Genomic DNA, 12,208 nt, shown 5'->3' on the forward strand with positions numbered 1-12,208 from the left:
GAAAAGAAAAGAAAATGAAGTTTGAATGCTTGATTGTTCATTTCGGGTAGGGTCGCGGCCTTGCGGGTACCTCGGGTTTGGCGGGTATGGCACAATGGTCTTAGCTAGGGGTGGTGGGTACTAGGGATGAACTGCTACCATACCGGGAAAGTACCGGTTCGGTACTGAACCGGTACCATGCTCATCCCTAGTGGGTACTGGTCGCGAGTATTGTTTACTGAAGCGGGTTGTGGAGTCGAACGTTATGTAGAAGACGACGCAGGGAGAACGGGTGCATGGGTTCACAGCGGGTTCAAATAGGTGAGATAGGATGTTCATCGGTTCAGTTTACGGTTAATTTGGTTTATTCGGTTTGTCGGTTCACAAAATTTTGAACCCAAAACCAAACCGAATTGGAGATATGTAAACCGAGCCAAATTCAATCGAATTCAATTCAGTCTGGTTTTGGTTAAAAACTATACAAACCGATTTCAATCAAATTCAACCGAAGTAAACCAAAGTATTTTTTTTCCCTAATTATATTCATGTTTGTGTTTAGAATAGCAAGTCTGGCAACTAATATAAACCAAATAATTAAACCACATGACATATTATAAAAATAAAACAAACAAATTCGAAAAATAGTCTTACATAAAAACACAAAAGTTCAAACACAAACATTATAGAAATTTAGTATTTGGGCTAATAAATTTTATATGGTTTAAAAAATATTATTATTTTTATTTAATAACTAATTAGTTAAACGGTTTATTCGTAAAAAATATTATTATTTTTATTTAATAACTAATTAGTTAAACGGTTTATTCGGATAACTAAATAAACCAAATAAAAAAATGTAAAACCAAACACCAAATTCACAATTCGGTTTCGGTTAAAAACCAAGCTGAACACTGATTCGGCTAGGTTTTTCGGTTATGATTCGGTTTACAGTTTCTTTTTGATGGGATGGGATACCGCCCTGAGCACCAAAAAAGTTTTTGTTTTTTTTTTCATTTGAGTTTGCATTGAACTTTTTTTTTTTTTTTGAAGTAATGCTTTAATCTTTTAATAATTAGTTTTCTTAATATTTTTCCCGCCTTTTCCTCATAACTAGTCTGTTTTGATTTTTAACCGTTTATACCATTTTAACTAGGGGTGTGCACAATTTGGTTTGGTTTGGTTATTATCCTCAATCAAACTTAAGTCATCGGTTAATCTATTTTATTAACCAAATGATTTTCGATTAATCAGTTCAGTTTATTCGATTAGTTTGTCGGTTTTCTGTTCGATTTGGTTCAGTTAATAATCAAAACTAAACTTGAGCTAAAATTTTTGCTTAGAAATAGAAGTATAGATGAAATGAAGATTGAAGGTTTAGTTTTTTTTTTCTTTTGTCGCAGCTGCCGGGTTTTTTTTTTTTTTTTTTGGCAACCAATCCCTGAATGAACCAATGTGACAATCTAAATCAACTTATGTGTCTAAGCCACATTTGCCCAACCGGAACTCGGACCATCACACTAGCCATCCAGAGCCCGTCATCACAAATACGAGACATTCTGAGAATGTTGCAAACCTCCAAACCGACGCTAACCTTTTTAAGTGCGACCATGAACCAAACAACCGCAAACTGGTTCTAAATTGCAATTCCACCAGTCGCCACCCCCTTTGAATTACATTTGACGAACCAATGCTCCTTTAGACCGTGGGTGACGTTCGTCTCAACCAACAATATATAATAGAACTTAATGCAATGGCTTGACTCATTTATGTCTCCGCCATCAAAGCATCACATTACGTCCATCACCCATAATCACTGTCATGGCACACCTGCATGAACTATAAAGTTATTTTATCAAAATTTTTAGTATCTAGGTAATGGATCTAATAGTAAGATCCACACCCATATACCAATTTATGTTTCAACTTGTTTTAGAGGTTGTTTGGCAACATCTGAATGTTAAGTGCTGAATCAGTAAGAGGTCTGAACCATTAAGTGCTGAACTAGTAAGAGGTCTGAACCACTAAGAGCCTGTATAATGCTTAACCGTTCAGAGGCAAATGTCTGACCAATTAAGATTACAAATCTTTAACCATTCAGACTTTGGATTAATCTTAACCATTCAGACATCTGCTCGTGAAACAAACAGTCTGAACCATTAAGTGTTGAACCAGTAAGAGATCTGAACCATTAAGAGGTAAACAAACAGCCCCTTAATGTGACAAGTAATTAAAATAAAGAACTCTTTCAACTCTTTGCCTTCTCAACCAAAAAAAAATACAAATTTATTCATTATCATTTATGAAATTATTCCCAACAAATAATTGGTTTGTGGTTTCAAATTTATTACACAATAACACAAGGGGTATACATATAATATGTGTATAACTTACTTAAAACTAAATTAAACTTGCTTATGTCACTAGAAGCGATTGACCAGTTTGATCTTGACCATTCTTCCATTGATGATTGTTGAACTCATCAGTTCTCATTGAGTTCATTTCCCATCATCAATACCTCTTCTCCATGGCAAATCCCATGTCTTAAAGCAACAAGATCAATATCAACATCCTTACCTGATCATCATCATCATCAAGATAATAACTAGGGGTGTAAATGAGCCGAGCTACTCGAGATCGGCTCGAAAAAAGCTTGCAACGAGCCGAGCTTAATTGAGCTTGAGCCTAAAAATAAGCCTGTTTAGTAAACGGGCCCGAGCTCAAGCTTGCTCGCGAGCCTAAACAAGGGTATCATATTTATATAATGTTTATTTAATATATTAAATATACTCGCAAAATAGTAATAAATATTTATAAAATTGATATAACTGATTAGGAGAAGGATCCGTTAGGAACCACCCTTTATTGCGAGAACCGCGAGAACCAATGTGAACACAACCAAAATACCTAAAAATAGCTAAAAAACACACAATTTTTTTTTTAAATATTTTTTTATAAAAAAATCGCTATATTTCGTTACCAAAAAAAAAAAATTGTGCGACCACCAATACAACGTGCGTAATTAGGGTTAACCCAACCCATTTGTATGCAAATAACGTGCGTAATTAGGAATTAACCCAGCCCATGCGTAATTATGCAAATAACGTGCATAATTATGTATATGAAGTGCGTACTTATGCAAAGTATACTATTGTGCTACCGCGTTCAATTAAAGGCCTGGATTAGATAAGATGTGCAGTTGAGATGCTCGTGTACGCATCACACAATAAGCCAATAAGGTGGTCTTGTACGTTAACCTACCTCTAAATTTATAAAAATTAATAAATTTAATTTAATTATTAATTAATAAATATTAAACTAGCCAATCCCGAGCCAAGCTCAAGCTTGAAATGCTACCCACGAGCCGAGTTCTAGCCTATTCGGGCTTGGCTCGTTGGCACCCCTAGATAACCATCATCAACTTCTTCATTAAACCCAAAAGGCATAGTAGAAAACACATACCATTTTCATTTTCATGAACTAGACAACAAACTCTGAAGGTAAAACTCGACGTTATCGAGCCCACAAAGCGTTTTCACCACCGGCATGGTAGCAGGAACATCTAACTGAAACATCGGATCAGAACCATCTAACCGCTTCCAAGAACACAGTTGCTTTCTCGCTTCTTTAATGGCGGCTCTAGTCGCACAATGAACCGAAGCCGCAAGAAGTAACGGTGGCTCACCCGAAGCTGCATGTCACAACAACAATATCGTAAAAAATACGGTAGTTTATACTTTATCCGTTTGAATTCTTTTAATAATACCTTTTGAAGATAGCACGCGCTTTTTATGATGCCCGCTGTTTAGTATTTGCACGTTTAGTTGTTTAGGTATGGTGTCGATCGTCGGTATCTTGTACGTCCATGTGCCATCCACAACCACCATGCCATCGGAATTTGTAAGATATTCTTCAAGCATGAAAAACCCGATCCCTTGTACGAAAGCCCCTTCGATCTGTAAGAAACCGTCATATTCCAGTTAAATTACAAAAATACCCCTCGATAACGTGAATCGTTATCGTTAACTGATCATCATGAACACAAACCTGTCCCAAATCCACGGCGGGATTCAAGCTCTGTCCACAATCATATACGATGTCGGTTTGCAAGATTTTGGTCTCTCCGGTCAGAAGATTTACTTCCACCTGTTTTTCCCCCACAAAACGGTCAAATTACGAGGAATGCATTTAAAGTTTAAAATGATATGCAAACCAAGAGTAAAATGTCATTTTCATCCCAAGAGGTTTGACCAGTTTTGCGACTTTCATCCGAAGGTTTGTTTTTCCGCATCTAGATCCAAAAGGTTTGAAATCTTGCCATTTTCATCCGACTCGTTAATTCCATCCATTTTTTTCCGTTAAGTCGGGTATTTTCCTCTTTTTTTCTAACTTAAAGGGAAATTCGGTATTTTAAATACTTGTACATTATGCTAAATGCTTGTACATAAAGTGAAAAAGATTGAATTGCCCTTTAAGTTAACAAAAAAGACGAAAATACCCTTGACTTAACTGAGAAAAATGGATGGAGTTAACTTCCATCCATTTTTTTCCGTCAAGTCGGGTATTTTCCTCTTTTTTGTTAACTTAAAAGGGAAATTCGGTATTTTAAATACTTGTACATTATGTCAAATGCTTGTAAATTACGTGAAAAAGATCAAATTGCCCTTTAAGTTAACAAAAAAGACGAAAATACCCCTGACTTAACTGAGAAAAATGGATGGAGTTAACGAGCCGGATGGAAATGGCAAGATTTCAAACCTTTTAGATCCAGATGCGGAAAAACAAACCTTCGGACGAAAGTCGCAAATCTGGTCAAACCTCAGGGACGAAAATGGCATTTTACTCTAAACTAAATTATACTGCCCATCAAACTTGCCTCACTAACTGCAGCTCCATAGTTAATGTATCTCATAGACGTAAACTCCGGTACAAAAAATGAACTTGCAGATAAATTTATCGAGTACATATTCGCCTGCATAATAAGTAAATCCCAATCGACCGAACCCGATTGTTCTTTTAGCTTTTCCTTCAACGAAACGAGTCTTTCAACCAAAACGCTGCAACAAAGTCTGACCGCTTCGCAACTCGCTTCGGAAGTTGTACTTCCGGCAGTGAACCCACCTTGAACCATACTCAAAGTGTCCGCTTGTATGACCCGAACCTTGTCCAAGAGCGTATCAGTTCCGTCACACTGAACCGCACTTAGACAATAAGCGGTCATTTGTTTAACCTTGGTCCATAGCCCTTGACCCAACTCAATACCACCGACTTCCACCACAACCGAACCATCCCGTAATATACTCACTTTGCCAGGTGTCGGCCTCAACGACACCTCGTGCAAAATGGGAATCCGAGAAATACCCTTTTTTCGCCATAAATTGTTTTTATTAAACGTGTTGACGGTTTCAACTCTATAGTCAAAGTTTGAGGATTTCATTAACTTATCCCATATGGTTGGTAAAGTATACTCTAAAGGCTCACCGGCACCAACGCCATAAAATAACCGAAGACTATCATAACTATGAAAGTTCATTTCCCTGACAAGACCGGCATCTAACGAAAGATAACTCGCGATGTGTTCTATAACCGCTTCGGCGATAAAAGATGCTTGCACTTCTCCTGGGGCCCGCATTGCGGATTTACTAGAATGGTTCGTTTTACATACTTTAAAGTCGAATGATAATGCACCGAAATTGTATTTTTTTAGTGCACACAACATGTTCCATGGTAACACGGGGCTAATATCGGGTGACATACCGGCGTTTATTAGAATATCAAGATGTAGGGCTGTGATCTTTCCGTTTGATTTGAACCCGATGGTGTATTTTATCTTCATGGGATGTCTTCCTCCTGCCATTATCATGTCGGTTTTCCGGTTCGTGTACGTTCGCACAGGACGGCGTAATCTGTATGCTGCAAGCGCACATGCTGTCGCAACCTATGTTGTCATTGTCAGTTTCCGCATGCAAAATTATAACGAAAAGTTGGTAATATAAATAAGAGTAAAGTACACGGATGGTCCTTGTAGTTTACCAAAATTTGGATTTGGTCCTTCGCTTTCCAAAAGTACACGGATGGTCCCTATGGTTTGCACTTTGTAACGCATTTAGTCCCCAACCAATGGTTTTAGTAGGTCCAAGTTAGCGACTAAATGCGTTACAAAGTGCAAATCACAGAGACATCCATGTACTTTTGGAAAAAGTTGGGGACTAAATGCGTTACAAAGTGCAAACCACAGGAACCATCCGTGTACTGTTGGAAAGCCAGGGACCAAATCCAAAATTCTGGTAAACCACAGGGACCATACGTGTACTTTTGGAAAGCCAGGGACCAAATCCAAAATTCTGGTAAACCACAGGGACCATCCGTGTACTTTTGGAAAGCCAGGGACCAAATCCAAAAGTCTGGTAAACCACAGGGACTGTCCGTGTACTTTTGGAAAGCCAGGAACCAAATCCAAAATTATGGTAAACCACAGGGACCGTCCGTGTACTTTTGGAAAGCCAGGGACCAAATCCAAAATTCTGGTAAACCACAGGGACCATCCGTGCATTTTACTAAGATAATTGATACTCACGGGCATAGCTTTAAGAGCCTTGCCACCAAAACCGCCACCAACCCTTCTAGTAATCACACGAACGTTATGTTCGGGAACGTTAAGACACCGTGCTATGACACTTTGCGCATATTCAGGGACCTGAATGGAACTATACACCACCATGCAGTTGTCTTCATCTGGGACAGCTAATGCGGTTTGCGTTTCCATATAGAAATAGTATTGTGACGGAAGTTGAATCTGGATAGCAAGTACAAATTAACAAACAAGATTAAACGAAAAAAACACCCACAAAAAAGATTACAACTTTTAGTTAAAACTAGTATTTTGACCCACCGCCGCGCGTTGCCGCAGTGTCGAAACTTAAAGTAACCCAAATTTATAACCTGACTCGTTTCCGAACAAAATTTATGTCAAAACGTAGACTAAATGAAATCGGACATAAAAATAAACACGAAAACGTATTATATTTGACCTGAATCGTTATCGAGAAAAGTTACGTCAAAACGTAAACCAACTTGGATTTATACCCGAAATGTACCAAAAAATAAGCATATAAGAAAATAGTTTTTTTTAATTAGAGAATGGTATCGCGCGTTGCGGTGGAGTCAAAATGTAAAGTAACTCGAATTTATACCGCCTAGTGAAAACGTATTATTTATGACCCGACTCGTTCCTAACAAAATTTATGTCAAAACGTAGACCACCCGAAAACGAACATAAAAATAAGCACACCCCCTCAAATATAATAAAGTGTAAGCGTAAATAACTAAAACTGAAAAAAGAAACCTAATTTAAGTTGAGGGGCTATACATGTCATTACCAAAGTCAAGCGGCCGTATGATACATTTGTTAAAGATCAGGGAGTGTAAATACCGATGCACTAAAAAAAAGTGTTAATGGCATTATTGTAAATTTTACAAAGAAAAACAATTAATAAAAATGGTTGTGTCTTGGCCACTATTGCTAAGACACCCTATTTTGTTATATATAGTAATAATACCTCAGCAGAGTGGATTTGGTGTTCAGATTCAGCCATTCCCTTGGAGAAATCACCAACATGTGACGGATATAAGAATGACGGTATTTCAAAAAAACTCGATTTCTCGACCGCCTGTTCAACGGTTAATATAGGTGGTTCCAAGTCTTCCATATCATAATCAACCATGGCTGTATCGGCTAGCACATCAGCAATCTTTTGTGTATTTGCAACCTAACATATGCATTCCTTTAAGCATAATTCTTTACATTTACACAAAATAAGATCTTTGAAAGAACTAAAATACCGCAAACGCTATACGCTGGCCTGCACACTGAGTAAGTTCATCGGCAAATAACGGTTCCGGACCGAAAAGGGTCTTGGATCCTATATTATCACCTCCTTTTGGAATATCTTGAAATGTAACGACGGAATGTACGTCTTTTTTGGAGTTTAATTTAATACGCTTTACCCGTGCCAACGGTTTGGTGCTGTAGATAAATGCTCCGTGAAGGCAGTTCAACGGTGAAGGAATGTCATCTACAAATATCGCTTCACCTGCATGATTAAGGTCACTTCGGCGATGAGCAGATCACGCGTTGACTTCCAGGTGGAAAAATTCGAACCGTTTGCTTGTGAACGGGTCGATTTGGGTTATGGTTTATCTCTTAACAGATCAAACAGAAAACTAACTAAAGAACAAGTCAAACGGGTTGAACGTCAGCCAACTTGTATTTTTAATGCTTACAACTTCCTAAATAGGCTTAACTAAAAGAGATAACTGCCATTTTCGTACCTGTGGTTTGTACCATTTCCGTCCCTGACATACTTGAAACATGTCAGGTCCGTCCAAAAAACAAACGCTGTTAAAAGCAACTGTTTAATGAAGGATACAACCGTCATTTTCCAAATTTTTTTTATGAAAACGACGAGGACGAAAGTGAATTAGGGTTCACAATGGAGGGAAAAGGGGATTAAAAGGGGTGGGATCTGCTAGGGTTTAAGAAAAAAGCTATATAAAAAAGGTAAAATGACGTTTATACCCTTCATTAAACGGCAGGTTTTAATAGACGTTAAGTTTTTGACGGAATTGGCATGTCTCAAGAATGTCAGGGATGGAAATGGTACAAATTTGAAATTTGGCCTAGACTGGCATAATTAGATAAACCACATGGGCGAAAATGGCAGTTAACTCTAATTAAAAAAAATAGACTTTTATTGTCCTAAATAGTCTTAGTTAAATAAAAATTATTGAACAAAAAAATGCTTGTGGCCAAACCGATTTGGCCCATACCACAAGCAAGCTGAACCCATTTTGACCTGTTACCCAATCCGCTCGACCCGTAAGTTATTGGTTGTATTGCGTTATACGCACCCGAAGCTTGGATTGCAGAACCAGACTTTACAATCGCTTCACCAACAGGATAATGTTCGCTGCTCGATTCTATCACCTGCTTTGCCGATGACAACAATGTCGTCGTTTCAGAACGATCAAACGCCATTCTTGACGTAATTCCGTAAGAATTACAAGTCGATGTACGCACGCAACCATCAGCTTCAACTATCGGCCAGAGAAAGTCAAACAGAAAACCAACCGCCAAGCTTGACCGATAAGCGGAATGTGACGTCCCACTTTCAGGAGAAACCGCAAACCTTATTAATTTAACCGCTTCATATATCACATCAACACTTAACATTTTCCCAACAAGATAGTTTTCAACTGTGCTTGCGCTTATCGCGTGTTTAACGCCAAAAGAACCAAAAGCAAGACGAACACTGTTAATTCTAACGCCTCTATCACATACAGACGTTTCAGCCAAAAACGCAGCGTTTAAATAAGCTAATGCGTTTCCAAGAGGACGTGAAGAAGCACGATAAGTTTGAAATATAACTTTAGCGTTCGCTTTTTCCGAGTATCCGTTTTTGGTTGGTTTCGGGTACGGAACGAACACACTCAAAAGCACGGTTCTTGAATCTAATGCAGGCTTTTCAAGAAACTCCTCAAGTGTAAGAATTTCCTTTTTTACCCCCGTCAAGATGGTAACTTTCGACTTCACCGCAAGAAGTACCGTAGCAATATCGGAAGGAAAATTCTTTCTTTGCGCCATTACCAAATTTCCGCCTATACTCGCTACATTCCGGATGGATTCAGAACCAATTTTCTCCAAATGGGATGCGATTTTCTTGAACACCGTATCATCATTTATTTCTTCGTTTAAAGCCAAGATTAATTTTGAGATCGAAACAGTCGCTCCGACTTCAATATGCGAGCCGGCTTTCTTGATTGTGGAAAGTTCCGGAATAAACCGAAGGTCAATGTACGTGTCATACTGATCGGTTTCCTTATAATAACCGGCTCCAGTATTACCAGCAACTAGTTTTACCATTACACCGTTGTCAGCAGAGTTGTATTCCACCAAACTCGTGAGTTCCTCTATCGAACGTGGACTATACCAAGACTTGTTTCGATTATTTAAAACTGTTGTCGATTCGTATTCGTTTTTCAAGAACTCGGGATACGTAGTTATCTGTTTCGAATCATAGAATGGCAGTTTATGAAGTTTGGTATCATTTTTACGGAATGAGTTAAGTCCCAAATCTTCCATATCGACATCGGCTGCGAAACTTTTGCATACGTCAGCGATCGGACGGTAACCCGTGCATCGACATAGATTACCGGAAATCGATTTTTCGGCTTCGGAGACGGTGAGTTTGGAGAAACCGAGAGCGGGTTCGGGCCGATGAGTTTTTTCTGAGTTAACGAGCGCGGAAAAGAGTGACATGCACATCCCAGGGGTGCAGAAACCGCATTGAGACGCGTGGAAACCAGCGAAACGTTCGTGAATGGGATGAAACCCGTCTTTGATGTTGCCGAGACCTTCGGTTGATGTGATTGAACACGCGTTTATGCTGCAAAGAAGTGTGAGACATGAACTGATTGTGTAATCTTCGACTTGTTTGAGCTTGGGATTGAACTTGGACAGTAAAACATTACAAGCTCCACAACCACCTACAATTGGAAAATTCATAATATGCAAAAGCTTCAAATTGACATGAAATGTCTCAAAAAACGAAAATGAACAACATTGTTAGTAAAGATCATGTGGTACCAAGTACCAACTCATTTAGACACTGTTTTTAAGTTAACAAGTTTATAATAGTTTCCCGTTTTGACCCGTTGACTACTTTGAGCGGATAAAAATAAGGGAAATTTACGAAAATGTCATTTGACCAACGTTCTTTACGAAAATGTCACGTTCATGCGTCTGTGAACGGGACTCCTCCACATGGGATGCGTCCGGATGCAAGGGATGCGTCGGGGAGGGTATGGGATGCGTCGGGGAGGCATGGGATGCGTCGGGGAGGGCATGGGATGCGTCGGGGGAGGCATGGGATGCGTCGCGGATGGACTCTTCAACATTTGAAAGGACACGTGTCAGCTCCTCGTTCATGGACTCTTCAAGGTGACACACAGACTCCTCCCATGTGGAGGAGTCTGTCCACGGACGCATGAACGTGACATTTTCGTAAAGAATGTTGGTCAAATGACATTTTCGTAAATTTCCCTAAAAATAAACCCATATACAATTTACTTTAACCAAAATAACCCGTTTTTGAATAATGGGTCATGATGATTACCACCTATAAATATTACATCCCAAATGATGAATTCCCATATCTACTAACTTAAACGCTCTATAAGTTAACAGGTTTATAATGTACCCGTTTTGACCCGTTGACTAATTTGAGGTGATCCAAATAAACCCATAAACAACTTACTTTTGCCCAAGTCAACCCATCTTTTGAATAATGGGGCATGATTACCACCTATAATAATCACATCTACTAATTTAAACCCTTTTTAAACCCTTCTTAAGTTGCCACTTTTATAATGTACCAGTTTTGACCCGTTGACCTATTTGAGCCGAACCAAATTGACCCGTTAACCAATTTAAGCCGATCCATTTTTTTAACAATGATCATAATTACTACCACTTATAATTATCACATCCCAAATGACAATTTCTCACATCTACACTACAAAACTCAAATGAAAAGTTCACTTAGTCATTTCATCAAACACCTTGTGATAAAATCATCAAATCAGACACAAAAGCATAAAACAAACAGAATCAAAATCAAACCTTCACCGCAACCAAGCTTAACACTCTTGAAACGAGTATGAGACCGCAAGAACTGAAGCAGAGTGGTTGAAGGGTCCACTTCAGAGAGCTCAAAACGCTCACCATTCACAGCAAACACCAATCTTTGTGTGGATATAAGTTGGGTATCTTCCATTGTTGTTGTGGGGAAGAAGAGTCGGTGAAGTGAAGCAAATCTGAGTACGGAAAGTGAGGAATGTGAGTGATGTGTAACTACTACCTAAAAGTCTTCGACTTTTGCGAATCTTGTTTTAAAAAAGTTAACTTTATGTGTATATGTTCACATTGTAAAATATACGTATAGGCAACCGACTCTAAGATAAGAACAAATGCCCGTATAAAGGGCTAAATGAAAGAATCATGATAACAACGATGGGGAAATAAAATATCTAGTGGCTTTTTGTTGAAGTTACATCACTAGATCTAGAAAATTATAAAACTTTTACTATTTTTTAACGTCTAACAGAATGAATTCTGAACACTTTCAGGACATCCACTGGATCAAACGGAGTATTTCAAGAGTAAACCAAGTCC

The 12,208-nt window shown here is 38.6% G+C and overlaps 1 protein-coding gene across 4 annotated transcripts; it reads right to left on the reverse strand.

Moving 5' to 3' along the window:
• Positions 1-1,339: 1,339 nt before the first annotated feature.
• On the reverse strand, positions 1,340-11,960 carry LOC110926662 (abscisic-aldehyde oxidase). 4 transcript variants are annotated; one of them, XR_004887708.1, is made up of 11 exons: positions 11,657-11,959; positions 8,887-10,521; positions 7,819-8,069; positions 7,536-7,745; positions 6,554-6,772; positions 4,853-5,914; positions 4,024-4,122; positions 3,743-3,932; positions 3,439-3,667; positions 2,371-2,553; positions 1,340-1,806 (listed from the first exon to the last, which is right to left on the reverse strand). XR_004887708.1 is itself a non-coding variant. In XM_022170388.2 (10 exons), the coding sequence occupies exons 1-9, from the start codon at positions 11,808-11,810 to the stop codon at positions 3,450-3,452; spliced, it is 4,038 nt and encodes a 1,345-aa protein (XP_022026080.1). In that variant the 5' UTR covers positions 11,811-11,850; the 3' UTR covers positions 2,238-2,553; positions 3,439-3,449. The 4 variants fall into 4 exon arrangements, 2 of the variants coding, with proteins under 2 accessions (XP_022026080.1, XP_022026081.1); XR_004887709.1 differs by having other exon boundaries at positions 1,340-1,815; XM_022170388.2 differs by lacking the exon at positions 1,340-1,806 and having other exon boundaries at positions 2,238-2,553; positions 11,657-11,850.
• Between the last annotated feature and the right edge of the window lie 248 nt (positions 11,961-12,208).

This window comes from Helianthus annuus, unplaced genomic scaffold (assembly GCF_002127325.2).
Source record: "Helianthus annuus cultivar XRQ/B unplaced genomic scaffold, HanXRQr2.0-SUNRISE HanXRQChr00c035, whole genome shotgun sequence".
Lineage (NCBI taxonomy): Eukaryota > Viridiplantae > Streptophyta > Magnoliopsida > Asterales > Asteraceae > Helianthus > Helianthus annuus.

Bases quoted from the DNA above. Each gene is read 5' to 3' on its own strand.
- LOC110926662 (XM_022170388.2), bottom strand. From the start codon at position 11,810: ATGGAAGATACCCAACTTATATCCACACAAAGATTGGTGTTTGCTGTG. The intron at 6,773-7,535 runs GTATTATTACTA...CTTGCTATCCAG, and splicing joins ACCAAATCCACTCTGCTGAG to ATTCAACTTCCGTCACAATA. The intron at 3,933-4,023 runs GTTTGTGTTCAT...GGTTTCTTACAG, and splicing joins CCGCCGTGGATTTGGGACAG to ATCGAAGGGGCTTTCGTACA.